The following is a 25,478-nucleotide window of genomic DNA, read 5'->3' on the forward strand; positions in this document are numbered from 1 at the left end:
CCCCCCCAGCGCCCAGACCCAGGCCTGGTTCAGGATGTGCTCAGTAATGGTTTGGGTGCCCTTTCGATCCAACTGAACCTATATCTTCCTCTTTAATGGTGGGAGGGGAATCAAACACCTTCCCTGAGGTGCTGCCCGGAGCACAGAGAATGTGGGTAAAAGCTCCCTGTGCACCCTCAGCCGTAGGTGCGAAGGAAACGGTGCCTGCTTTTGATAGCCATGTGGCCTCAGCTGTGTTGCCTCACTTCACTGATCCTCTTTCCCCCTCTACAGACAGGGTTCTCGAAAGGCTGCCCGAGAGGTGCTTAGCACGGTTCCTGGCACATAGTAAGCGCTGGGCACTTGGTAGTTGTTGCTTTTCTTGTGACTCCTCATCATGATTTTTACCAATTATTATAATTGCTATTGGTAATCAAAAATAAAACTAACAACAGATGACAAACCCAATTTCTCCTGAGGCAGGTAAGATAAAGGGCAGGAAAAAATAAAAATAAAAAATCTCCTGATCCAAGTGGCATCCAAAGCAAGTGGATACCATGCAGGTAAAGGAGCAGGAAAAAAGTTAGAGGGTGTGGGGAGGAGAGGGGCTTAGAGACCTCCTGGAGCCAAACCTCCAAGTGTGGGTGGGAGGGCATGCCCCTCAGAGATCAGGAGGGCTCAGGGGATGGGCAGCCCCCAGTCTGACGGGAGAGAGCGAGCCCGAGCCCTGGGAGAGGCAAGGGCACACACACACACGCGCTCATAGTCTCAGACATGAAGGATGTGTCTTGGGGGGCTGAGCTAACTCCCGGTCCCAGAAGAAGACGGCTGGTGTCACACGGGTGATGGAAGCCACGCCGCAGAACAGGGAAGCCGGGCACTCACTTATCCCCCAAAGTTTCTCTGAGCACCTCCTGCGTACCGGGCCCTGGATGAGGCGCTGGGAAGGGAGCCAAACACGGCGCCTCCAGAGAGGTGGCAGGAGAGCAAGGCCCTGGTCAGAGGTTCCTAAGGGGTCAGGGACACAGAGCCTGGAGGGGGAGCGGCCTGGGCAGCCATCTTGCCCTGGGCTTCAGAGGCTGGGGTGACCCCAGTGCTGGTCAGGGGCGGGTGCAGGGGCTACCGTGGGAAGGGAGCAGTGGGTGTGCGGGGCTCCCTGCCACACACCCGTACCGGACAGGCCCGACTAACACTGGATTTGCCTTGCAGCTGAGCACAGTCTAACCATGCCCCCTTCCTCCCCCAGGTGCCGCCTGCCCATCCCAACAGCGGGCTGGGGAGCTCCTGGCTCCTGGGCCCCCAGGGGGGAGCTGGGCAGAGAAACTGAGCCTCGGGCTTGCCCCGGGGGAGTGTGGGAGCGTGTCTGTGCCCCACCTGCTGTCCTGCCCCATCTGTGATGTCCCCCCACCCCAGCCTCTTCCCTCTCTGCCTCTGTCTCCCCCACCGGGCTCTTTGGGGCCCAGGGGGCTCTGCCTGTCTGCCTCTCCGTCATTCTGTGTCTGATGCTGCCACCCTCTCTCTGTGTTGGCTTGTTTGGGGTTCTGAGGGTTTGGGGAAACTCAGCTGGACTCTTGCAAGGCCAGCACAGAAGGGGAAGGAGTCCAGTGTGTTCTCTCTCGTGGGGCTACCAGGCCCCAGGAGGCACTGAACCCCCTCCGCTGGGCCCCTGGTTCTAGCAGGAGGGCAGCAGGCCGGGCTGAAGGGGATCTAAGTGGTTCCTTCACTCCTCCCCCCCACCATCCCTCCCTGGTGCCCCCCTAAGCGGAGCTGCCTCCCAGCTGGGGCTTCCCTCCCCAGTCCCCACTGCACTGAGAGTGCCCCTTCCCATCTGAAGGCTCTGTCCCCCTGCCTGCCTGTACACCCCCCTCCCTCTCCCCCCACCCCTCGTCTCTCTTGGTCTCTGTCCTCCCATGTGTTTCCCCCTCCCTGTGACTGTCTACCTGACACCCTCCCTAGAGGAAAGGACTTGGGGGCGGGGGCTGATGCTACCTTCGGGGTTGGGGAACCAGGAGTGAGGAAAGAAAGGAAAAGGGGGCGTGTTGCCAGAAAAGAAACGAAAGCAATTTAATCTTTTTTTTTCTCTTTTTTTCTTGCACATTTTTTTTTTCAATTTGTTTTCTCTCTCTCTTCCGATGCTTAAAGTAGAAGTGGAGCAGAAAGGTAAACGCACTGTTACCAATGCTAACCCCTAACTCAGACTTTGTTTTACCTGTACCGTACTTATGTGACCCACCCTCCCCTCCGGCCCCTTCTTCTCCCCCCACCCCAAACTTGGTCCAGTCGCTATTCCCCACCCCGGTGTCCCCCTGGTGGGGCAAGCCCTGGTGCAGCCGGGTGACTCCACCCTCCAGACACCTGAGGAAGCTCCTCTCTGAGCCTGGGCAGGATCTTCCGTCTCTCTCTCTCTCTCTCTCTCTCTCTCTCTCTCTTTCCCCCCAACCCTCCCCTCCACCCCCGGCCCAACTTCCTAGTCCCTGGCCCTTGCGGGGCCGGGGGGGACCTGGCCTTCTCTCATACTTCTTTTGCCTCCTTCAGGAGAAGTGTGTAAGCATCCAGGGCTGGTGGGGAGGGAGGGACCCCCTTCCCTGACTCCCGACCAGGGGTGGAGGGCACCGGGTGAGCCGTCTTTCTCCTCTCTTCCTCGTGCCCCCACTTTTGTAACATGTGTCGGGGTTCGGGGGAGGCAGGGTAGGGGGGACACCTTTGTTTTCCTTTTGGGGAGCAGATTCCTCCTCTCTCTTTCTCTCTCTCTCTCTGGCTCCTGGCGGCTTAAGTTCCTTCTGGTTTGGTGTTTCCAAGGCCCAGAGCTGTTTTGGAGCATGGAGTACCAGTTTCCCCCAGTCCCAACCCTTGTCCTCCACCAGCGGGGGGCCCAGCCCTGGGGAGGGGTATAAGCTGTCCCCAGCCCGGGGAGGGCAGCCTGCCAAATCGGGGCGAGGGGGTGGGGGCGGGCCTCAAGGTTGGGGGAGTGAGGGGCGGGGGAGCATTTTCTCTGGTTCTGAAATACTTGCGAAGCTGCAGTCAGGGTTTCTTCTGGGCTGTTGTGGTTAGAGGACCAGGGAGAGGGGGGCGGGGGAGGTATAGGCTGGGTCTGGGGACTTCCACGAGCACCATAATTTCTTGCGGGTGAAACCTTCAGCAGAGGGGGGTGTAGAACTCCATGGTGGGAAGAGCTGTCTGTTAGTGGAGCCGGGCAGGGCTGCAGCTGCAGGCCTGGGCTCTTGGGGATGGTCACTTCCTCCCCTGAAAGTTTTGGGAAATCTGCAGCTCTGAGGCAGGCAGCAGGGGGCACGGATGGAAGAGATGACGTTTCAGGATCGCTTTTGCCTTGAAATTACGGTGGTCGGTGGAGCATCCCCTTTGAGGGAGGTGGGGCGGGGTCCCTCCGAGCTGCTCCCCTCCCCCTTGTCCCTTCCCCCATCTCATAGAGGCCTGGGCAACCAGCCCACCGCCCTGCCCCTCACTGCACCCCTCCACTCTCTCCCTCTCTTTCTCCTGGAGTCTCTCTCCCACCCAGCACCAGACACTCTTCTTGCAGGCCCGGTGGTGGTTTGGATACGGCAGCCTGGGATCTTTTCTCTTCGAAGGGCGGGTGGGAGGAGGCTGGAGGGCAGAGGAGGTATTGGGAGCTTGGTGCTGGGGAGGGGTCCTTGCTGGCAAAGGCCCCAGGCAGACCCTTCCTCATCTTCTCCCCCTTCCCCAGGGTAACCTCTAACCACGTTTTCCTCCTCCATGCCCTGCCGACCAGGCCAGGCTCTGAGACCTCCCACTGTCCCCCCGCCCACACACACACACACAAACACATCTGCTCAGTTGTCACAAAGCTGGCGGGGGACCTAGCTTGGGGAGAGGGGAGACCCAGGCACAGGGGAAAAGGGCAGAGGCCAGTGTGCTGGACAGAAGGTGCAGGCCAACCCCTCAGGGCATTGGGGACAGGGAGCTGGTGGAGCCCCAAGCTCCCCTCCGCCTCCTAAAACAGGGCATGCGCCTGGCTGCTTTGTGCCTGGAGACCCTTGGGTCAAAATGTCCCCCTGCTGCTGTGAAGGGAGGGCTGGATATCCGCACCCACCCACCTGAGCCTCCTGAAGAATGAGGCTGGAAGTGGGGGAATGAGAAGTGTCCAAGCCCCTCTAACCACTGGGGCCAACCCCCCCGCCCCCAAGCCGGCACCAAGTCCCAGCCCTCCCCGTCCCCTCGGGGCCAGCTGCTTTGGTGACAGACCAAGCAGGAGCAGAGAATTCACTGCAAACTCTCACCCTGGCCTGTCCGCGGGTTCTGCTAGCAGGGAGGTGAGAGGGAGGCCCCCAGCCATCCTGGATGGAGGGAATCCCCTCTATAGGCGGAGGAGGGGAGCCTGGCCACACTGTGACAGTCCAGACCCCCACCGGGTCAGTAAGGGGAGGCTAGGAGTAGGCGGCGCTGGGACGTGACTGGGCAAGGGTGGGCAGGCTATTGGTGGCCAACGAGATGCAGTTGAGGTTTTCCTCCTTTTCAGGGAATGGGGGGGTGGGGCGGGGCCCCCCACCTTTCTGACATCAGCGCTGCCTTGGTCCCTCCTCCCGAGCCGGGGATGGTTGCAGGTAAATCGGGGTCAGGGCAGGGGAGGTGGGGGGGTGCCTATTGGGGGCGGGCTGGGTCTTTATCCTAGCACCTGGTTCCCTCCCTTGCCCCTTCTGAGCTGGACCTGGGACTGCCCCCCCAAGGGACCCTCAGTCGGGCCTGGGCCTTGGAGTGAATTCTCTGCTCACCCCCCTCTCTCCTCGCCAGCACTAACCCTTTCTTCCCAGGTGCTCTCCAGTGTGCCTCCCTTGGAGCCAGGACCTCGCCGAGCCCCCCACCACCACCACCTTGTCTCTCTTCCCTCCACACAGCTCTCCTCCCCCCAACCCAACTCTCCCGGGAGTCCTCTCCCTCCCCAAGTTCTCCCCCTCACCCTGCGCACCAGTGTCAGTGTCTGCTGCTGAATAAACCCCATGAGAGACCCTGCCGGCTGGGGGCAGGGCTGGGCACCCTCAGGAGGGGCTGGACTTTTCCGAATACCCTTCCTCAGCTACTGATTTCATGGGTACTGGGGGTGGGGGCTGCCACAGGCTGCATCAGTAACCTCGGGTGCCTCTCCCACCCTGGAATAGAAGTGCGCTCCTGACACCCACCCACAGTGGGTACGGAAACATCACTCTACCTTGCAGTTTTTGCAGGAGGAAGAAAATGGAGTTTAAAAAAAAAAAAAAAAAAATCTCTGTCCTGGTGTGGTTGGTGAAGGATGGGACCCTTGACCCTAGCTCTTCCATAGGGGGCGCAGATGATGGCGAAGGGGCAGGGCCCCGAGTCCCTGGAACCTCAAAGCCACCAGTGGCTGCAGTGAGGAAATCTTTCCACTCCTGCTTAAGGCACACGAGATCGTCTCTGGGATGGCTCTTGCCAAACCCCTTATCCCCAGCCTGTGGGGTCTCTAGCAGCCAGGGGAGGAAAGAGGGGCACTACCTCCCACCACTAACCCTGCTCTTAATGGCCTCCAGGGTTGACATCTCCAGGGAGAGGGGCAGCTGGGCGGGGCAGGGGTCCCAGCCCGGAAACCCCCTTCCCATCACCAGCCCTACCAAGCAACCGTGACTGCAGCAGCAGGAGGGGACAGCCTGGCACCCCCCTGGCCGCGTGACCAACTTGCCTCTCTCTCTCCCCCTCCCTTGCCCCTGCTCCTCTCCCCGTGTCCTCCCCGCCCACCCACCTGGCCCAGTCTTCGTGTGCCCAGGGACTCTGCAGAAGGTGCTGGACCCCACCTCGACACACGAGTCGGAGCACCAGTCTGGCGCATGGTGCAAGGACCCACTGCAGGCGGGTGACCGCATCTACGTCATGCCCTGGATCCCCTACCGCACGGACACGCTCACCGAGTATGCCTCATGGGAGGACTACGTGGCGGCGCGCCACACCACCACCTACCGCCTGCCCAACCGTGTGGATGGCACGGGCTTCGTGGTCTATGACGGCGCCGTCTTCTACAACAAGGAGCGCACGCGCAACATCGTCAAGTACGACCTGCGCACGCGCATCAAGAGCGGGGAGACGGTCATCAACACGGCCAATTACCACGATACCTCGCCCTACCGCTGGGGGGGCAAGACCGACATTGACCTGGCCGTGGACGAGAATGGGCTGTGGGTCATCTACGCCACCGAGGGCAACAACGGGCGGCTGGTGGTGAGCCAGCTCAACCCCTACACGCTGCGCTTCGAGGGCACGTGGGAGACCGGCTACGACAAGCGCTCAGCATCCAACGCCTTCATGGTGTGCGGCGTCCTCTACGTGCTGCGTTCCGTGTATGTGGATGACGACAGCGAGGCTGCCGGCAACCGCGTGGACTACGCCTTCAACACCAACGCCAACCGCGAGGAGCCCGTCAGCCTGGCCTTCCCCAACCCCTACCAGTTCGTCTCTTCCGTTGACTATAACCCTCGTGACAACCAGCTGTATGTCTGGAACAACTATTTTGTGGTGCGCTATAGCCTGGAGTTCGGGCCACCCGACCCCAGTGCTGGTGAGGACAGCTCAAGTTCGCTCCCAAACGCCCGCTAGGTCCCAGGGTCAGGGGGTGCACTCTGTGACATCTTAGGAGACCTGGAGGTGGGTTCGGGGGAGCCCTGGAGGCAATGGCAGTGTGACATGGCAATGTGACAGAGGCTGTTCTAAGCACCCAATTAACTCCTCTGATCCTCACAGCCTAGGAGACAGGGCATATTATTGCCCCGTTTTACAGATGAGAAAACCCAAGCACTGGGTGAGTATGGGATTAGCTTGCTCATTTGAGGATTTAGACCAAGGACTCTGGGCTCCTAACCAAGCTGCACTATGTCTCCTAGAGGCCTGTGCATTTTGAGCCCTGGAACCCCTTCAACCAAAATGTTGGGTGGAGGCCCAGTATCAGTAAAACAGCAAAGCTGTGCTGCTGATGTTGGCCAGGATTGGGGGCCCCTCCACAGTCTCATTCTGCCCCCTCAGCTGCCCTGAACCAGCTCTGAGCAGCCCCACAGCTCCAGGGAGTCCCATCTAATCCAAAAGGAGGAGCTGAGGCCCCCAGAGGGAAGGGACGTGGCCGGGTCAGAGAGACCAGAGTAAGAGGAGAATGAGGGTGGGAGGTGGCCGTGTACAGCAGCCTCCAGACACCTCCTTCCTGGCGTGTCTTCCGTCGTTGCTCTCCCAGACTTCAAAGTACAAATGAGTGAATTTTTGCCACTTTCCAATGGACCCAGGGGTACAAGGGACCTCTGTGGGCAGACAGGGGCCAGGGGAGCTCTCCCAGACCTAGTGGGGACCAGGATATCTTTCAGTAGGCCTGAAGCGTGTGGCTAACCCCATCTCATATCCCCTCTCCCTTCCAGGCCCAGCCACTTCGCCACCCCTCAGCACGACCACCACGGCCCGGCCCACACCCCTGACCAGCACAGCCTCGCCTGTGGCCACCACCCCGCTCCGCCGGGCGCCCCTCACCACGCACCCTGTGGGTGCCATCAACCAGCTGGGACCTGACCTACCTCCAGCCACTGCGCCCGCCCCCAGCACCCGGCGGCCCCCCGCCCCCAATCTGCACGTGTCCCCGGAACTCTTCTGTGAACCTCGAGAGGTGCGGCGGGTCCAGTGGCCGGCCACCCAGCAGGGCATGCTGGTGGAGAGGCCCTGCCCCAAGGGGACTCGAGGTGAGTGCAGAGCCAAGGTTACCTCCACTGCAGCTGGCTTGGGGAATGGCCACTGCTGGGTCTGGCCAGGGAAGGGCCAGGGGACATGCCCCTAGCTCAGCTCAGCATAGATGCACTTACCTATTCACCTCCCCTGGCAGAGTGTGGGTTTCATGCAGGGGTCATGCCTGATGTCTGCAGCTGTGTCCCCAGAGCCCAACAGCAGCTCAGTTAGTGCCCCACGCCTCGTCCCCCGTCCCCTCCTGCAATACTAAGCACCCGCCACGTGCAAAGCGCTGGGTGGACCCTGCAGGGAGCCCATGGGAGGTAACTTGAGTCCTGGCTTCAGACTGAAATGGAACAGGCCTGGGAGCAGCTGGTGACAGGGCACAGCAGCTGAAGTGCCAGAGAGGGTGGCGCCAGGACCGCATGCTCTAGGGATCCCGAGGGGAGGCTCAGAAGAGGCTTTGTGGGGGAGGGGGGGCTTCCAAGACGAGCTTTGCTAGAAGATTCCAACTGTGGTAGGCAAAGACGGAAGAGGAGCCAAGAGGGAGGGTTTAGGGGAAGTGAGGAGTGGCTTATGTCACCTCAGAGTGACACCTCTCTTGACTGTCTGGCCTGCTTCATGCCTGGTCTTCCGTGTTCCCCTCACCTCTCTTCCTCACCCACTCGTCCCCCTCTCTCTGTCATCTCCTTTCTCCCTGCCTTGGCCCATCCTTCTCTCCTTCCCTGTGGCTCCCTTCTCTGTTCCTGTGTGTCTGTCCCTACAGGAATTGCCTCCTTCCAGTGTCTACCAGCCCTGGGGCTCTGGAACCCCCGGGGCCCTGACCTCAGCAACTGCACCTCCCCCTGGGTCAACCAGGTGGCCCAGAAGGTACCAGCAGAAGCTGCCCCTCCCAGTCAGGCACACGTGCTCACGCAGCAGGCCCTGGGTGCCCGGGCACAGGGCACAGTGGGGGCAGTGGAACAACTGGAGAGACAAGCAGGGGTCCACTCCCTGGCCTGCAGAGGGAGCAGAGACAGATGGGGAGGGAGAAGGCAGACAGGGAGAAGGGGCAGCAGAGAGAGGGATGAGAGGGGCTGAGCAGGCTGGGCGTGTGAAGAGGGAAGCAAAAAGGTCCCTGACAGAGCCGGGGCATCCCACTCCCGCCTCACACAGATCAAGAGCGGGGAGAACGCAGCCAACATTGCCAGCGAGCTGGCCCGCCACACCCGGGGCTCCATCTATGCGGGTGATGTGTCCTCCTCTGTGAAGCTGATGGAGCAACTGCTGGACATCCTGGATGCCCAGCTGCAGGCCCTGCGGCCCATCGAGCGCGAGTCGGCTGGCAAGAACTACAACAAGGTAGGGCCTGGCGGCAGGGCCAGCAGGGCAGGGGGCACTGCCCTGGGAACTTAGGAGATATCCGGCCTGTTACCGCGGAGCTGGGCTGCCACCCACGGTGACGAGAGAAGAAGGAAGGACAGACCCCAGGCCTACTGGGGCTCCCTGCTGAACTGCCCTGGACGGTCCTGGGGGTGTGGGCTCCCTTAGGAATGGCCTTTGCTCATGGCCTAGGCCCAGGTCAGTAGCAGAGGCAGAAGAGCAAGCTCCCTGGGGCCCAGACGTCAGTGTCGGGGTTAGAGGAGTGGGGCTGGGAGACCAGCCCTGAGAGCACCTCCATCTCTTTCCCCAGATGCACAAGCGAGAGAGAACCTGTAAGGACTACATCAAGGTGAGGCTCAAGGGCTCCTGCTGGCCGAGGGGGTGGGGCAGCCCTTGTCGCTCCTGGGCAGGCCCCAGGTGGCGCTGGGGATGGAGTTTCGGAGAAGGGGGCGCAGAGCCCAGCCCGGGGAACCGGAGGATGTAGGGGGAATCAGGGCGCTGCCCCCGCACCGTTGCAGGCCGTGGTGGAGACGGTGGACAACCTGCTGCGGCCAGAGGCTCTTGAGTCCTGGAAGGACATGAATGCCACCGAGCAGGTGCACACGGCCACCATGCTCCTGGACGTCCTAGAGGAGGGCGCCTTCCTGCTGGCCGACAATGTCAGGGAGCCTGCCCGCTTCCTGGCCGCCAAGCAGAATGTGGGTGAGTGCTACAATCGTGCTAGGGCAAGTTTGGGTGCAAATCTTGAACAGTGGGGCCCACTCAGCCTGGAGACCTTGGGGGATACCCCGGCCCTCGACCTTGGGCCTCTTGTCACAGCCCGGGCCTCTGGACTGTGGACAGACCCCCAACCTTGTGTGCCCTGCCGTCCCCTGTCCCCACAGTCCTCGAGGTCACAGTCCTGAACACAGAGGGTCAAGTGCAAGAGCTGGTGTTCCCCCAGGAGTACCCGAGCGAGAACTCGATCCAGCTGTCCGCCAACACCATCAAGCAAAACAGCCGCAACGGTCAGTGCCCAAGCCCCATGCTGGCACCCCTGCTCCTCTCATGGAGGACAGCAGTTCTTAACTTTTATCAGATTGAAGAATCTGAAAGGAGGTTGGGACCCGTGGCAACACACAGAGATGTCCTTCATTCAAGCTAGTGTTAACATTTCAGGGGATTCACGGAGACCCCCCCTGAAAGCCCCACAGAACCTAGGACACTTTGCAGTTTGTAGGGCTCCTGTGCAGTAGCAGTTGATCTTCATAGTTCAGGGAGGATTGTGCCATTTGAGATTAAGGTCCAGAGAGGTTAGGGATTTGCTCAAGGTTACACAGTAAGTGAGAGGTGGGCCAGGGACCCAGCCTGTGTATCCTGGCCCACTGCCCTGTCGTTGGAAACTGCCTATAACTGAGCAGTGGTCCCCTAGAAGGGCTCCCGGAGCCCCACTTGCCTGGGCTGCAGCCTGCCTGGCTTCAGAGGTCCTGGCGGCCAGCGTGGGGGAGCTGCACACCAGCCAGGGGCTGACGGCACACCCTGCTGCGCCTGTTCTCCCCAGGAGTGGTCAAAGTTGTCTTCATCCTCTACAACAACCTGGGCCTCTTCCTGTCCACCGAGAATGCCACGGTGAAGCTGGCAGGAGAAGTGGGCGCGGGGGGCCTGGGGGGCGCCTCCCTGGTGGTGAACTCCCAGGTCATCGCAGCATCCATCAACAAGGAGTCCAGCCGAGTTTTCCTCATGGACCCTGTCATCTTCACTGTGGCCCACCTGGAGGTGAGCTGAGGTGCCCCCTCCCTCTGTGAGGGTCCCAGCATCCTCCACTGTCCCTGGCTGTGTATCCCCCCCTACTGTGTGTTCACCCACCCCAAGAGCAAGTTACAACCCCTCCCTGGGGCTCCAGCCCCCACCTCAGCAGCTTGGGCCATTTGTCCCCCGAGATCTCAGACTGTCACCTGGAGCCCAAAGCCCCGGGCACTTCTCTCCTGCTTGTCACTATCCCCATAGCTGGGTGTGCGGGCTGGAGTGGGACTCCCCGGATCTGACCCCCCGGTCACCACCACACAACAGGCCAAGAACCACTTCAACGCTAACTGCTCCTTCTGGAACTACTCGGAGCGTTCCATGCTGGGCTACTGGTCAACCCAGGGCTGCCGCCTGGTGGAGTCCAACAAGACCCATACCACGTGTGCCTGCAGCCACCTCACCAACTTCGCCGTGCTCATGGCTCACCGCGAGATCGTAAGCTGGCCAGCGTTCCGCTCCTCCGGGCGGGCCCACTTGCTGGCCCGGCTTTGCATGGCATCATAGAAAGTGCTGCATGGGCGGTGCCAGGGAAGGCCAGCTTCGTGGGCATGGGGGGCCTGAGTCTTGCCTGGGGCATGAGGCCATACGTCTGGTTCTCTTTGGTCACGGTCCCACCTTCTCCCAAGGCACTCTGGAGAAGCAAGTTGGTGTCACCTTTGTCATCTCTCCACGAGCCTTCCAGAGCATGAGGAAGTGAGCGTGCCACCTGCAGAGGGGTGGGGGCCGGCAAGTTGGCCAGGGGGGCAGAAGGCCGGGTGGGCTGCACCAGTGGTGCTCATGGCCCACGGCCTTGCCCGTAGCTGGCACCTAAGCTGAGCCCTGGCCATGCGCAAGACCAGAGGCGCTAAGTACACCCCCTGCTCCTTCCCCCAGTACCAGGGCCGCATCAACGAGCTACTGCTGTCAGTCATCACCTGGGTGGGCATCGTCATCTCCCTGGTCTGCCTGGCAATCTGTATCTCCACTTTCTGCTTCCTGCGGGGACTGCAGACTGACCGAAACACCATCCACAAGAACCTGTGCATCAACCTCTTCCTGGCTGAGCTGCTCTTCCTGGTTGGGATAGACAAGACTCAGTATGAGGTGAGCAGGACTCCAGGGCAGGAGCGGATGGGGGGAGCGATGACACCGGCCGGCCGGGGCAGCCCCTCACCTGTGGTTCTCCCCACTCTCTAGATTGCCTGCCCCATCTTCGCTGGCTTGCTGCACTACTTCTTCCTGGCTGCCTTCTCCTGGCTGTGCCTGGAGGGCGTGCACCTCTATCTGCTGCTGGTGGAGGTGTTTGAGAGCGAGTACTCCCGCACCAAGTACTACTACCTGGGCGGGTACTGCTTCCCAGCCCTGGTGGTGGGCATCGCGGCCGCCATCGACTACCGCAGCTACGGCACCGAGAAGGCGTGAGTGCCCCCTTCACCCCCCCGAGTCTCTCCTCCTTGCTGGCTCCCTGCTCGGCAGCATCCCTTGGGCCGGGACCCTCGGGGCACTGGCCTCCCTCCTCCTGAGCCCCGAGGCCGCAGCCGGCAGAGTCCCTGGGCTCCTGGAGTCGGAGGGAGGGAAGAGCCTGCCCTCCTCACCTCTCAATACCCCGGCCCTGCTTCCTTCACAGCTGCTGGCTCCGAGTGGACAATTATTTCATTTGGAGCTTCATTGGGCCCGTCTCCTTTGTTATCGTGGTAAGTTGGAAGGCAGCACCCCCAGTACTGAGTCTCTGTCCTTCATCCAGCCCAGCTCTGACCCCAAGGCCCCCATTCTCCCCAAGCCCTTGAAAAGCATCAGAACTGAGCAGCCAACTGAGAAAACAAGAGCAGAGTGGGTCTGTAGAGCTCCAGCACTGAGGTCCATCCTTCCAGGAGCTGTGATTTGAGCCCCTGCTCTGTATCAGGCCATGGGCCCTGTTCCCCCGGCCCCGGGAGCCACATTAACAGTTACACCAGTCGGCAGGCACCTGTGGGCAGGTACACCAGCAGAGGGGACCCTGAAGAAGGGGGGTCGCGGCTGAGACTTGGCCAGGAGCTGACGCTAGGAGGCAGAGGGACCCTGGCCCAGCCCCTCCCCTTGTCCCGCCCCCAGGTGAACCTGGTGTTCCTCATGGTGACTCTGCACAAGATGATCCGGAGCTCATCCGTGCTCAAGCCCGATTCCAGTCGCCTCGACAACATTAAGTGAGCTCCCCCTCGCCCCACCCATGCCCTGGGACTTTCCAGGCCTCTCCCAGGGTTTCCTAAAAGGTGGTGTTCTCACCTCTGGTGTCACATACTGGGATTTTAAGGACAAAGATGGTGTTTTACCGTGTTCGTTATGTATCTATTTAACGAGTATTAGAAAACGTGGTATTAGCACATCCAGCTGTGGTTTTAAGCACATAATTGCGAAGGGTGAGACGGAGTTCAAAAAGTGAGTCCAGGGAATTCCCTGGCGGTCCAGTGGTTAGGACTCCGCACTTTCACTGCCAAGGGCACAGGGTCAATCCCTGGTCGGGGAACTAAAGATCCCACAAGCCATGCGACTCGGCAAAAAAAAAAAAAAAAGAAGAAGAAAGTCCATTTCAGGGCAACTTAAAGACAGATAGGCAGCAAAAGATAGTTTAAAGGTCTGGAAATATGGCCAAAAGGATGAAGGCTGCAGGAGAATGACTGGCTATTCACAGAACCCTGACCCCTGACCTCTGCCTGCCCCTCAGGCTCAGCTTGGGTGAAAGTGTCACTGGGCAGGCCTGCTCACCCCAGGGCAGCGTCCAGGCCCGCTCAAAGAGGGACACGCAGCAGGGCTCTGGGGGAGGCATCTCTGCTGGTGGGGACTTTGATGTCCCTGTTCCCTCTCCACCTCTCCCCAGATCCTGGGCCCTGGGGGCCATTGCGCTGCTCTTCCTGCTGGGCCTCACCTGGGCTTTCGGCCTCCTCTTCATCAATAAGGAGTCGGTGGTCATGGCCTATCTCTTCACCACCTTCAACGCCTTCCAGGGGGTCTTCATCTTCGTCTTTCACTGCGCCTTACAGAAGAAGGTGAGGTCCAGGGAAGGGACCAGCTGCCTGCCTTCTGTAGTGGAACCTGTGTCTGCCTGGAGGGAAGCACAGGCTCACAGTCAGGGAGGATTTAGGCAGGGGTGAAGAGGGTTCTGGAAAAGAGCAAGATACAGGGGCCTAGAGGAACGAGAAAGCAAGACAGATTTGGGGAGCTGGGAGAGCACAGGGCAGGGGCGTGGTTGACGGACCCTCCCCACGGTGCAGGGCACAAGTCAGGCATGTGGAGGCAGATGACTCTGGGTGCCACCCAGACAGAACATTTCCGACTTTAATAGTTGTGGGATAAACTGTGAATTCTGTGGTGATAGGAAGTTTCTTTTTAAAATAAAGTGTGTTAAAGTCTGACTCTTAAAAAATATAAATTAAGGAGATAACAGAAGCAGAAGAATGTGAAGAAGGGTGTACAGGCAGTAGACTCAAGACTAAAGCCAGGGAAACTGAGCCAAGGCATTTGTAGATTCATCCTGAAGGCAGTGGGGCGGCCCGGTCAGACTGTTGTTGGTCTTAGGGGACAGTGAGGTGGGTAAGGCTAAGGAGGGGATGAAGGAGGCAGTGATCACAAGTCTTGGATACAAGGTTGACTGTTCTGCTCAAAACTGTCCCATGGTCCTCATCAGACACACAGTGACAGTGACATCCTTACAGAGGCCCCCAGGCCCATACGGTGCAGCCTGGGCTTCCCCTTCTCTTCCCTTCCCTCCAGCCATGCTCTGTCTTCTGCTCCCTCAGACACCTAGACATGGACCCTCCCCGGGGCTTGTCCCCGGCCCCCCCCCAGATATCCACAGGGCCCACTGCCTTCTTTTAGGTTTTTGCCGAAATGTCTCCTTAGTGAGGCCTCCCCTGATCTTTTTGAAATCGTGCCCCCGACCCCCACCACCAGCACTACCTAACTCCTGGCCATAGTTCTCGGCAGCACCTCACACCATCAGACACCCCACATAACGTACTGATGTTTCACCCGTGTTCAATCTCTGTCTGCTAGAAAATACCAGCTCTGAGAAGTAGGGCTTTGGGTCTGATTTGTGTCTGTCCTCGGGGCCTAAAGCACGCCTGGCATATAGAGGATGCTCATTAAAGATCTGTTGCGTGAATGAATGGATGAGAAATTATTGGTGGAGGTGGAGAAAGGAGGATGGGCCTGAGTGAGAAGAGAGCCTTCTTGGCTGGCTGTTGGGAGACAGGAGACAGTGGGGCTTCTGATGCCCACCAGGAGCTTGGTCGCTGGACCCCCAAGGCGGGGGCACCTACTGCCTGTCCTCCTCGGCCCCCAGGTGCATAAGGAGTACAGCAAGTGCCTGCGTCACTCCTACTGCTGCATTCGCTCCCCGCCCGGGGGCGCTCACGGCTCACTCAAGACCTCAGCTATGCGGAGCAACACCCGCTACTACACGGGGACCCAGGTATCCGGGCCGGGGGCTGGGGCGCCAGGCAGGGCTCCCTGGGGCTGAGTGTTGGACCCGAGAGCCCAAGAGGCAGGGCAGTTCTCTGCCCAGGTCCCTGATGGTGCTCATCAGGCAAGTGGTCTCAGAAAGATCGTGGAGGGTGGGCGGCCCAAGGGCCCCCTCACGTCTGAGCTGTGTCCCCAGAGCCGAATCCGGAGGATGTGGAACGACACCGTGAGGAAACAGACAGAATCCTCTTTCATGGCGGGCGACATCAACAGCACACCCACCCTGAACCGAGGTGAGACTGGATCCCTCACCCCCGGCTTCAGTCCCTCAAGATTCCCGAGCCCGGGTCTCCTGGCCGCCTTGTGACCTCTGACCTCCTGGGCAGGTACCATGGGGAACCATCTGCTGACCAACCCTGTGCTGCAGCCCCGTGGGGGCACCAGCCCCTACAACACTCTCATTGCCGAGTCAGTGGGCTTCAATCCTTCCTCACCCGCCGTCTTCAACTCCCCAGGTGAGAGCACTCTGGTGCCAGGAGAGGGTGACAGCCCAGGTCAGGTGGCAGGGGGTCTCCGCTTGGGGCATCCTCGTGCCTCCTGAACTGGAGCCGAGACTTGGCATCCTGAGCCCGCTCTCACCTTCTCTCTTTTCCCTCCTGGCCGGCGCCTGCAGGGAGCTACCGGGAACCCAGTAAGTGTGACTATTTCCTGGTAACATTTCCAAGACCGGGAGGGGAACGTGACAGTGCCCTCCTCAGATGGCCTAACTTAGAAGAACTCGAGTGCCCCCCCACACACACACATGCAGACAGTCTCTGGCTTGGCAGCTGGCTGGAGGCTGTTGCATTAGGTGGGGAATGAAGGTGATGGGGGGTCAGAGCGTTGGAAAGGGACCTGGTCACCCAGATCTCCGCATACTGCTGAGACTCTATGCCCCCAGCTGGGAGGGGACCCTGGGGGAATTGGTCCCCACACGTACCTCCACTAGTCTTCTGCTGAGCTGGTGTCCCCACTGCCAGTGAGGAAGAGAGGGAATACAAGTCCCCAGGGGCAGGGGTGAAGCCAGGGAAAGCCAGGTGAAAGCAGGCACGCCCCTCTCGCTGCCCGGCTCTCCTTCTGAGCAGCTCCCTTCTGCCTGCAGAGCACCCCTTGGGAGGCCGAGAAGCCTGCGGCATGGACACGCTGCCCCTCAACGGCAACTTCAACAACAGTTACTCCTTGCGAAGCGGGGATTTCCCTCCAGGGGATGGGGCCCCCGAGCCGCCTCGAGGCCGGAACCTGGCCGACGCTGCCGCCTTCGAGAAGATGATCATCTCGGAGCTGGTGCACAACAACCTTCGGGGTGGCAGCAGCGGAGCCAAGGGCCCTCCACCGCCTGAGCCCCCCGTGCCGCCAGTGCCAGGGGGCAGCGGCGAGGAAGAGGCAGGCGGGCCCGGGGCTGCTGACCGGGCAGAGATCGAACTTCTCTACAAGGCCCTGGAGGAGCCACTGCTGCTGCCCCGGGCCCAGTCGGTGCTGTACCAGAGCGATCTGGACGAGTCGGAGAGCTGCACAGCGGAGGACGGGGCCACCAGCCGGCCCCTCTCCTCCCCTCCGGGCCGGGACTCCCTCTACGCCAGCGGGGCCAACCTGCGGGACTCGCCCTCCTACCCGGACAGCAGCCCCGAGGGGCCCAGTGAGGCCCTGCCCCCACCCCCACCTGCACCCCCTGGCCCCCCCGAAATCTACTACACCTCGCGCCCGCCGGCCCTGGTGGCCCGGAACCCCCTGCAGGGCTACTACCAGGTGCGGCGGCCCAGCCACGAGGGCTACCTGGCGGCCCCAGGCCTCGAGGGGCCAGGGCCCGATGGGGATGGGCAGATGCAACTGGTTACCAGTCTCTGAGGGACCTCACGGACCAGGGGCTGGTGTCCCAGGCCGGGGATTGAACCCTGGGTAGGGCTCTGGTGGGAGAGGGAGACCGATGGAGACAGTGGCTGCTGGGCCACTCTCTCCAGGTGCCCCTTGGCCATGGGCCCTCCAGGCCCCTCGGGGACTCTGCTCTGGGGGCCCGAGGTGCAGGGTTCACAGACAGGGTTTCCCACCAGCCATGTGCACCAGCTCAATTTGGGGCAAGTGCAGTGAGGAACCAGGAGGTCCCCAGGGGAGTGAGGAAGGAGAAATTGGAAGGGTGCAGCCCACTCTTGACTTCCCCCTCCCACCCCCTACTCTTCCTACTCCCTGGAGGGAAGTGAGGGCTCTGGTTTCCCTGGGTCAAAGGCCCTGCTGGATGGAACCCGTCAGCTGCTCCTCTCTTTGCAGCCTGAGTGCTGCCAGTTGCACCGGGATGGAGCAGTGGGGACGGGACAGATGGACAGGTTCCTCTGCACTACAGTTCCCTGCTCCACAGAGACTGGGGCCTCTGGCCGGGGACAGAGCCCTAGCGGGGAGAAAGCCCCAGGGCAAGAGGAATGGGCGGTTGTGGCTGGTGGTTTAAAGGTGGAACTTTCTCTGAAGCTCCTTCTCTCTGCTCTTCGTCCCAGCCTTCCCAGCAAGCCTGCCCCCTCAGCCCTCCTTGAGTGCACCCAATGACCCCCTCCCTTGGGGCGACTCCTGATGAAGCACAACTCCCCGCAGGGCCCCCAGCCCACAGGGGTGGCCATATTTGAGCAGTTCCCAGTCCTGTGGGCTTGGCTATCTGGGGAGCAGATTTTGGGTCTGGATCTCCCTGGGGAGTGGGTCCTGGGCTTGGATCTTTCCCTAGGGGGCCCTCTTACCCCTTCCCTCTCTCCTCTTCCTCCGTCCCCACTGCTGTAAATATTTCAATGAAATGGAAAAGGAAAAAAAAAAAAAAAAAAAAGACAAAAAAAGAAAGAAAGAAAATCTCATCACTTGAAGCCACCAGGAGCCTGCGGCCCGGCCAGCCCGGGATTTCTCCGGAGCAGAGCTGTGCCGCTGGGCCCTGGCAGCCAGGACTTCTCTGTGTACGTGTGCATCCCCAGCCGGGTGGGCGGGCCGCCAGAGCAGCTTTTTACAATCCAGAGACAGAAAACAAAATCTAGAAGCAACATCGAAACAAAGAACCCGTTTCCTTTCCGGCACCCGGCACCCGTTTCTGTTGCCTCCTTCCCTGATCCGCCTCTCCCTGGCATCAGTCAGCCCTCCTGGGGCGTGTACCTCACTGCCTGCCCCAGGACTTGGGGCCTGTCTCCCCGTCCCCTCCCCACTGGCCCAGGGGAGGCACCCTCACACCCAAAGATGCTTTTGCCAAGGTGGCTGCACTGTCCCTTTGAGTTCCTGCTTCTTGTATATTGCTTCTGGGACTTGGCCTGGGAGGAAGGGGCTGATTTCCCACCTAGAGAGGTTGAGAGGGGAAGGAAAATGAGGGCAGCAGGGTTTGACAGATGACTGAGAAGGGAGGGCTGGGAGCGGTGAGGTGGTTCTCCTTCATGGGGTGGGGAGGCCAAAGGTGAGAGATTGCCTTCCCTACCCAACACACTCCCGCAGGGGAGGCAAAGCCAGGTACCAGGGCCTGGCTAGGGTCAGGACACCCATGTTCAGAGGGCTCAACCCCAAACCTGCAGATGCTGGAAGCTCCAGGCTTGGGATGTCTCCTGAGTACCTCTCCCAGTCCCCTCTCCAGTCTGTCACCCTGGCCTTCCCAGCAACACCCCCCCCCAACTCTTTGGGGGTAGCATAGTCCCACTGCCATACTAGCCCAGCCCTGTCATTTGCCATTTCCCCAGGGGTGGCCCTCCACCTCCACTCTGACCCCTCATCTCTTTTGTCCCTCCCTCTTTTCTCACAAGTGCCATGAGTTTTCAAACATCTTCGGGTCTCAGCCTGCTGCTGCCATGAACTTTGGGTTAAGGGGGAGGAACTCCAGGGAGGAACTGGGGGAAAGGGACAGATAGGTGGCTGGAGGGACCCTTTTTGCTGCTAGAAAGCCCCTCCCTTCTCCTGAGGAGCTAGGGCTGGCTTGTCCCCATCAGTTAGGGGAGAAGGGGCCAGACCAAAGATGGTGGTTTGTCCCACATTGGCGGACAGGTGTGGGGAGAAGGTAAAGGTGGGTTCCATCTGTTTTCTGGTAGGGAGTTTTAACCCGTTTCACCAGACCATGGGTGAGTCGGGATGGGGAGGTGAAGTAAGGATAGGAATGGTCTTGCGTGGATGGCTCTGTGAGGAGGGCAGGAGACAGCTCCGTGGCTTTCTTTGGCTTCACTAAGCCAGGAACTCCTCTTTGGGGAGGGGTGGCTAGAGACCTGTGAAGAGCTGGTGGGAGACAAGGGTAGATGGAAGAGTGGGCCCGGCCCAGGCATCAGCCCTGCTAGATTCAGAGAATGCCTCTGACCAGCAAAGACGTCTGGAAGAGAGGGTGGGGTAGGAGAGTTCCCAGGGGGACTGCGGGGCAAGCAAGGAGTCCTGCGTCCTCTCCCCTGCCCAGTCCTCCTTTTATCTCTCCAGACTCTGACAGTCAAAGGGAGAGAGAGGGTACAGCGGGTCCCTTGGTTCCCATTCCAGCCAGAATCACCAAGGTGGATTCCCAGGCCTCAGAGTTGGGTGGCAGGGCCCCCTGGTAGGGCTGGAAACCACTGCAGTCCAGCACAAAGCTACCCCGAGAGCCCAGGTGTCCCCCCCACCCCAACCAGACCTGGTGCCTTGATGCCCCCACCCCAGCTGGGACGGTATAAAGAAGGAAGGGTCTTGGTTTCCTCTCCTACTCCCTTTCTTGGGCTCCTGAATTCATTTGCTTTCAAATCTTGTTATTTTTCTCTGGGTTTGGTGGGGGTTTTTTGGCTTTGGTTTTGGTTTTCCTTGCCTTTTTCTCTGTGTCTCCACCTCCTTCCCTGTGTCTTTCTCACTGTCTCTGTGTTCTCCTTCTCTTACCCTCAATTTCTCTCTGTCCATTTGGGCCTCCTCCCTCTCCTCCCATGCCCCCAGTCCCTCCTTGGTCTCCTTTTCGATATGCCAAACCAATTTTGGGTCGAGTGCATTTAACGAGAACAAAACAAAAGGCTCATAACAAGAACGTTTCAGAAAAAAAAAAAGTTTAAAAAAATTGTTGAGTCAAAAAAAAAAAAACAATAAAGAAATTAAGATTTCTTGGAATGACAAGAGTGGCGTGACTCATTTGCGGGGGGAGGCAACAAAGAGGTGAGTGGCTCTGCACGGAGCACCCCCGTGAGGCTGCGACCGAGTGAGGAACCTGCACTGCCGCGCTCAGAACCCACAGCAGAGGACTGGTGAGTCACAGACTCATTAATGCTTATAGAACTTGGTAGGTTCAAGGGCCTGCTAGGCAATTCAGGTGCAATTTCCCTCTGAATCCTCATAAATGCTCTGGGCGGAGGTTATTCGAGCTCCATTTTACAGATGGGGAAACTGAGGCTTATAGCACCTGGATGCACATACAAGTCTCTGTGGGCCAGGCCACTGTGCCATGTTGCGCCTCAAGCCCTTCTCAGCCTGGACTTCGGTCCACAGGCTATATTAGAGCATAGCATAGGAACTGTATGCTGTGCCTGTCTGATTCCAACTGCTATTCCTAGACTCCCACACGTTACTGGAATGGTGCATTTTTGATCATGACAGCACAGTGGAATTGCATCACGTGTATTTCACATTCTCACAGTGCTCAGAGAGAGAGGAATGACCAAGCAGTGCAAGCACCTCTCTCCACGCCCCTCTGCCCTCAACACTGGCGTCCAGGATGCCGCACTCAGCCATTCCTCCTCCCCACTCCCCAGCTACTCCTTCCCAGTCTCCACACTGGTTCCTTCTCATCTCCTGACCTCTTAATGTTGGCGAGCCCAAGGGCTCAGCCTTGGACCTTTACCTACACTCACTCCCTGGGAGATCTCATCCCATTAAATGGTTTTTAAATACAGTTTTTAAATACAGTTGACCCTTGAGCAACACAGGTTTGAACCACACAGGTCCACTTAGATGAGGATTTTTTGCAATAAGTATATTGGAAAAATTCTTGGAGATTTGCGACAATTGGAAAAAACTCGCAAATGAACCATGTAACCTAGAAATACCAAAAAAATTAAGAGGTATGTCATGAATGCACAGAATATATGTAGATACTAGTCTATTTTATCATTTACTACCATAAAATACATACATATCTATTATAAAAAGTTAAAATTTATCAAAAGTTATGCACACACTGACAAACCGTACACAGCCCCATCGACTGCACTAGGCTACCATAAAGCAATCATATTGCTGCTTCTTCATTATCAGTGCATGAATCATTATACCTGTAAATAAAAATGAATCTCCTTTTCACATTTTCTTTTCATTTTTGATGTCTAGTGTTAGTAATATGTGTAATATCTACAGTGTTTTTTATAAGACAATATTGATGTAGGTACTGACAGACGGTTCATCTTGTAAACAGATGATGTAAGCTTTCGGTATTGATAAATACAGTACAGTATTGTAAATGTACCTTCTCTTCCTTACAATTTTCTTAATAACAGTTTCTTTTCTATTGCTTACTTTCATGTAAGAAGACAGTATATAATACATATACAAAATATGTGTTAATTGACTGTTTATGTCATGGTTAAGGCTTCCAGTCAACAGCAGGCTATTAGTAGTTAAGTTTTGGGGGAGTCAAAAGTTATACATGGAGGGACTTTGCTGGTGGTCCAAGTGGTTAAGAATCCATGCTTTCACTGCAGAGGGCACAGGGTCGGGGAACTAAGATCCCCGCATGCCACAGTGTAGCCAAAAAAAAAAGTTATACATAGATTTTTGATTGCACAGGGGTCAGCACCCCTAACCCCTGCATTTTTCAAGTGTCAGCTGTACTATCTATTATGCTGATGACTTCCAAATGTAGAGCTCCAGCCTGAACTTCCATCTTGAGATCCAGATTCATTTACATCCAACTACCCACTCCACATCTCCCCCTGGGTGTCTGATAGGATCTCAGACTTAAACCCAGTTCCACGCACACGTATACACACACCACTGTTCCAGTTCCTCCCACAGGCTTCCCCACCCTGATTAATGGCAAGTCCATCCTGAGACTCAAGATAAGACCCTTGGAGCCTCCCTTGAACTCACTCATTGTTTCATACCCCATATCTAATCTGACAGTAGATGCAGTAGTGCCTCTAACTTTGAAATATCCAGAATTAACTAGTTCTCACTACTTTGGTTCAAGCCACCACTGTCTCTCACCAGCACCACTGTAACAGTCCCCTAACTAGCTCCCTTGTCCCTCTTCAGGCTTTTCTCAACACACAAAACAGAGTGATCTCAGTAAGCATATTTTTGTCCCTCCTCTGCTCAAAACTTTCCAAAGGCCTCCTCTCTCACCCAGACGAAACGCTAAGGTCAGCACAGTGGCCCACAAGGCCCTACAGCATCAGATTTCATCCCTCGGGCTCTCCTCCTTCCCTCCACTCCAGCCACACTGGGGTGCTCACGGTCCACAAACACGCAGGCACCCTGCTGCCTGCCTCAGGGCCTTTACACTGGCTGTTCCTAGGGTTCACCTATTCTCCCTGCAGGGCTTATGAAAATAAGAGCTTCCCAGCAGGCCTTCCCAGGCTACTCCATTTAAATTGCAATTGGCCACTCCAGAACTTCCTAACCCCTGTCTTGCTCTGTCTCCCATAGTGCTCCCATCTCACAAACTGTCTTTTTTGCTTGTTTATTGTCTGCCTCCCCCACCAGAAAATAATGTACAATGGGCTGTTTTTTCACCGCTGTTCCCTACTGTTTAGCACAGTGTCTGGCACACACTAGGTGCTCAATAAATATTTGTTAAAGGACACAAAGCTGAATGGAGCATAGGACCCAGAGTAGGCCTGAGATGAGAGTTAAGACCATTCCCTCAGCTGCTCAGTTCCCATGCACCTCTCACTGTGTGATGCTGTTGTTAATGCAGCATGGCCCTGAAATCCGAGTTCAGAAGTTTAGCTGGTGCCCAACCCTATCCTATGCTGAAAAGGAACTGGTTCTACTGGACTTACTAAGAGATGCTCTGTGAGCAAATTCAGGAGCTTTAAGTGTAAACTTAATTATTTATGATTTTGACCTCATGCTCTGACTTTGAAATTTAATCCTAGCATAAGATGAGATTCTACAACACAGCCAGTTCTTCCAGCTTTTTGTCCTTTACTTTCCCGGCACTGTACACATCCGACTCCTCTACACACACAGTGAAACCGCTGTGCCTGACAACCTGTGACCCTCAGTGGTTGTTAGTGGCACCTGTACACACTTGGGGCAACCATTAGCATGTGCCCTGGAACAATAACATTTATGTTGATATTCATTTCAAAGCTCTTTCCTACATTTCATCTTATTTAATTATCACAAGATATATACTATTATCCCCATATATCAGATGAGGAAACTGAAGTTAGGGTGATTAAATGACTTACTCAAAAAAATAAGATTACTATGCAGTTCAAAGTGCCCACACCCAGTAGATGCTTTACATATGCTGTCCAATTTAATCCTTTCAAACACGCAGTGAGGCAGGTTTTAGTTAGCAGAAGCTGAAGCCCAGAACGGTTCAAGAACATACCCGTGTTCACTCAGCTAGTAAGAGAAAGGTGGACCAGGCCTCCCTCTTGGTCTTCCTATCCCAGGGGCGGCATTGAGGGCTGTCTGCACCCCGCTGCAGTTGCCCAGGCCCCATCGCTGCCCACCAACCCCACTCAGCATTCACTAAGGGAAGCTGGCTATCTGGTGCCCCACATCAGAGGAGACGCCCACTAATCACGCCACACCCTGATGGTCCCTACGTAGCTAGTATGTTAGGACTGTCCAGAGTGGACTCACGTGAGTTAAGCCAGAGGGAAGGTCTTAATGCAGAGCAACAGAGGATTCGCTTCAGATCCCCAAAGGCTTGAAAGCACTGGAGCCTCTGCCGTTGAGAAAACCTCCTCTCTCCCGTGAACTCTTGGGAAGGCCTAGGGGTGCCAGGCTGAGGCTACTCCTTTATCCCTACAATATCCTCAGGCTTATTCTGCTTCTCTCTTACACTTTCAAACATCTCAGTCATGGCAATGAGCTGTGATGACAGGACCCTCCCCCATTTATATCCCTTCTTACTTCACTGGGACTCTCCTTGACCAAAACCCTTGCAACCACTACTCTTTTCTATCTGTCCTGCCCCACTGTCTTCCATCAACCTTTGCCTCCGTCCAAGTGATCCCAGCTTCTCACAACTGAAGCCCTCACTTTAAGCCAACCAGTCCTCTCCTGGGAATTGATCCTAAGGAACCATGCATGTGCATGAAGACAGCGACAAGAAAGTTCGCTGTAGTAAGGCTTCTAAGAGTGAAACAAAAGAGAGAATCTAAAATTTTAGCATAGAAAACTGTTACATAAATAATGCACATCCATAAACAGAATACCACGCAGCCATTCAAAATGATAATGCAGAAGAACACTAAAGGACGTGGAAATATATTCATAATAATACTAAGGGTAAAAACCTAGATATAAAAAACAGGGTAAAGTATGACCTTACTTTTGCTTTGTTTTGATGGCATGTATATACAAAAAGTGTGTGTATACAAATATGAAACTGTGTATATGTACAAGTGTATGTGTGTATGTGTATATGTGTGTATAAATATAAAACATATGCAGGGACTTCCCTGGTGGCGCAGTGGTTAAGAATCCGCCTGCCAATGCAGGGACACAGGTTCGAGCCCTGGTCCAGGAAGATCCCACATGCCGCGGAGCGACTAAGCCTGTGCACCACAACTACTGAGCCTGCACTCTAGAGCCCATGTGCCACAACTACTGAGCCCACGTGCCACAACTACTGAAGCCCGCGTGCCTAGAGCCCCTGCTCCGCAACAAGAGAACCCGCCGCAATGAGAAGCTCGTGCACCATCTCTCTGCAACTAGAGAAAGCCAGTGTGCAGTAACGAAGACCCAACGCAGCCAAAAAATAAATAAACGTTTTTAAAAAAGAAAAAAAATTTTAATTGCTTTTAAAAAATAATAATAAAATAAAATATATGCAGAATATAAAGCTATACACCAGAATATTAACGGGGTAATTTTAACTTTCGCGCAACTCTGTATTTTAAAAATTGTTTGCATTAATATATATTACTTTTGTAATAGGAAAAAGTATTTGTGTGTCCCACTTTCTATGGAAGAACAAAGGCCAAGAATGACCAGCACAAATGGAAGCAGAAAGAACAAGGTGGGGAACTAGCCTTACCAAGACTGGTTATAGCGTGGTAATATTTAAGTCAATGTGGTATTTGGCACAGGAAGAGACAAAAAGT

At 56.8% G+C, this 25,478-nt stretch overlaps 1 protein-coding gene and 1 long non-coding RNA gene across 9 annotated transcripts in view; one reads left to right on the forward strand and one right to left on the reverse strand.

The window, feature by feature from the left end:
- The window catches only part of ADGRL1 (adhesion G protein-coupled receptor L1), a 30,107-nt gene extending 8,602 nt beyond the window's left edge, over positions 1–21,505 (forward strand). Inside the window, exons 4-24 of one of the 6 annotated variants that reach the window (XM_082456684.1) lie at positions 2,125–2,139; positions 4,475–4,559; positions 5,717–6,517; positions 7,359–7,673; positions 8,423–8,526; positions 8,812–8,997; positions 9,329–9,367; positions 9,537–9,720; positions 9,903–10,025; positions 10,559–10,773; positions 11,068–11,238; positions 11,677–11,886; positions 11,980–12,200; positions 12,410–12,476; positions 12,874–12,965; positions 13,637–13,805; positions 15,101–15,229; positions 15,416–15,512; positions 15,606–15,734; positions 15,893–15,910; positions 16,361–21,505. In XM_082456684.1, coding sequence (XP_082312810.1) covers positions 2,125–2,139; positions 4,475–4,559; positions 5,717–6,517; positions 7,359–7,673; positions 8,423–8,526; positions 8,812–8,997; positions 9,329–9,367; positions 9,537–9,720; positions 9,903–10,025; positions 10,559–10,773; positions 11,068–11,238; positions 11,677–11,886; positions 11,980–12,200; positions 12,410–12,476; positions 12,874–12,965; positions 13,637–13,805; positions 15,101–15,229; positions 15,416–15,512; positions 15,606–15,734; positions 15,893–15,910; positions 16,361–17,103 — 4,113 coding nt within the window. In that variant the 3' untranslated portion in view covers positions 17,104–21,505. Of the gene's footprint in view, positions 1–2,121; positions 2,140–4,474; positions 4,560–5,716; positions 6,518–7,358; positions 7,674–8,422; positions 8,527–8,811; positions 8,998–9,328; positions 9,368–9,536; positions 9,721–9,902; positions 10,026–10,558; positions 10,774–11,067; positions 11,239–11,676; positions 11,887–11,979; positions 12,201–12,409; positions 12,477–12,873; positions 12,966–13,636; positions 13,806–15,100; positions 15,230–15,415; positions 15,513–15,605; positions 15,735–15,892; positions 15,911–16,360 lie in introns of all 6 variants that reach the window. The other 5 variants (XM_082456685.1, XM_082456680.1, XM_082456681.1 and 2 more) reach the window with 5 other exon arrangements.
- LOC309658324 overlaps positions 1–25,478 on the reverse strand; it is a 46,371-nt gene that overhangs the window by 12,850 nt on the left and 8,043 nt on the right. The window contains exons 3-4 of one of the 3 annotated variants that reach the window (XR_014262190.1): positions 13,685–13,861; positions 11,424–11,509 (exon numbers count right to left, since the gene is read on the reverse strand). This is a non-coding gene — a long non-coding RNA (uncharacterized lncRNA). Of the gene's footprint in view, positions 1–11,423; positions 11,510–11,719; positions 11,857–13,684; positions 13,862–25,478 lie in introns of those variants that run through there. The other 2 variants (XR_014262191.1, XR_014262189.1) reach the window with 2 other exon arrangements.

This window comes from Balaenoptera physalus (genome assembly GCF_965194825.1).
Source record: "Balaenoptera physalus genome assembly, chromosome: 3".
Classification (NCBI taxonomy): domain Eukaryota; kingdom Metazoa; phylum Chordata; class Mammalia; order Artiodactyla; family Balaenopteridae; genus Balaenoptera; species Balaenoptera physalus.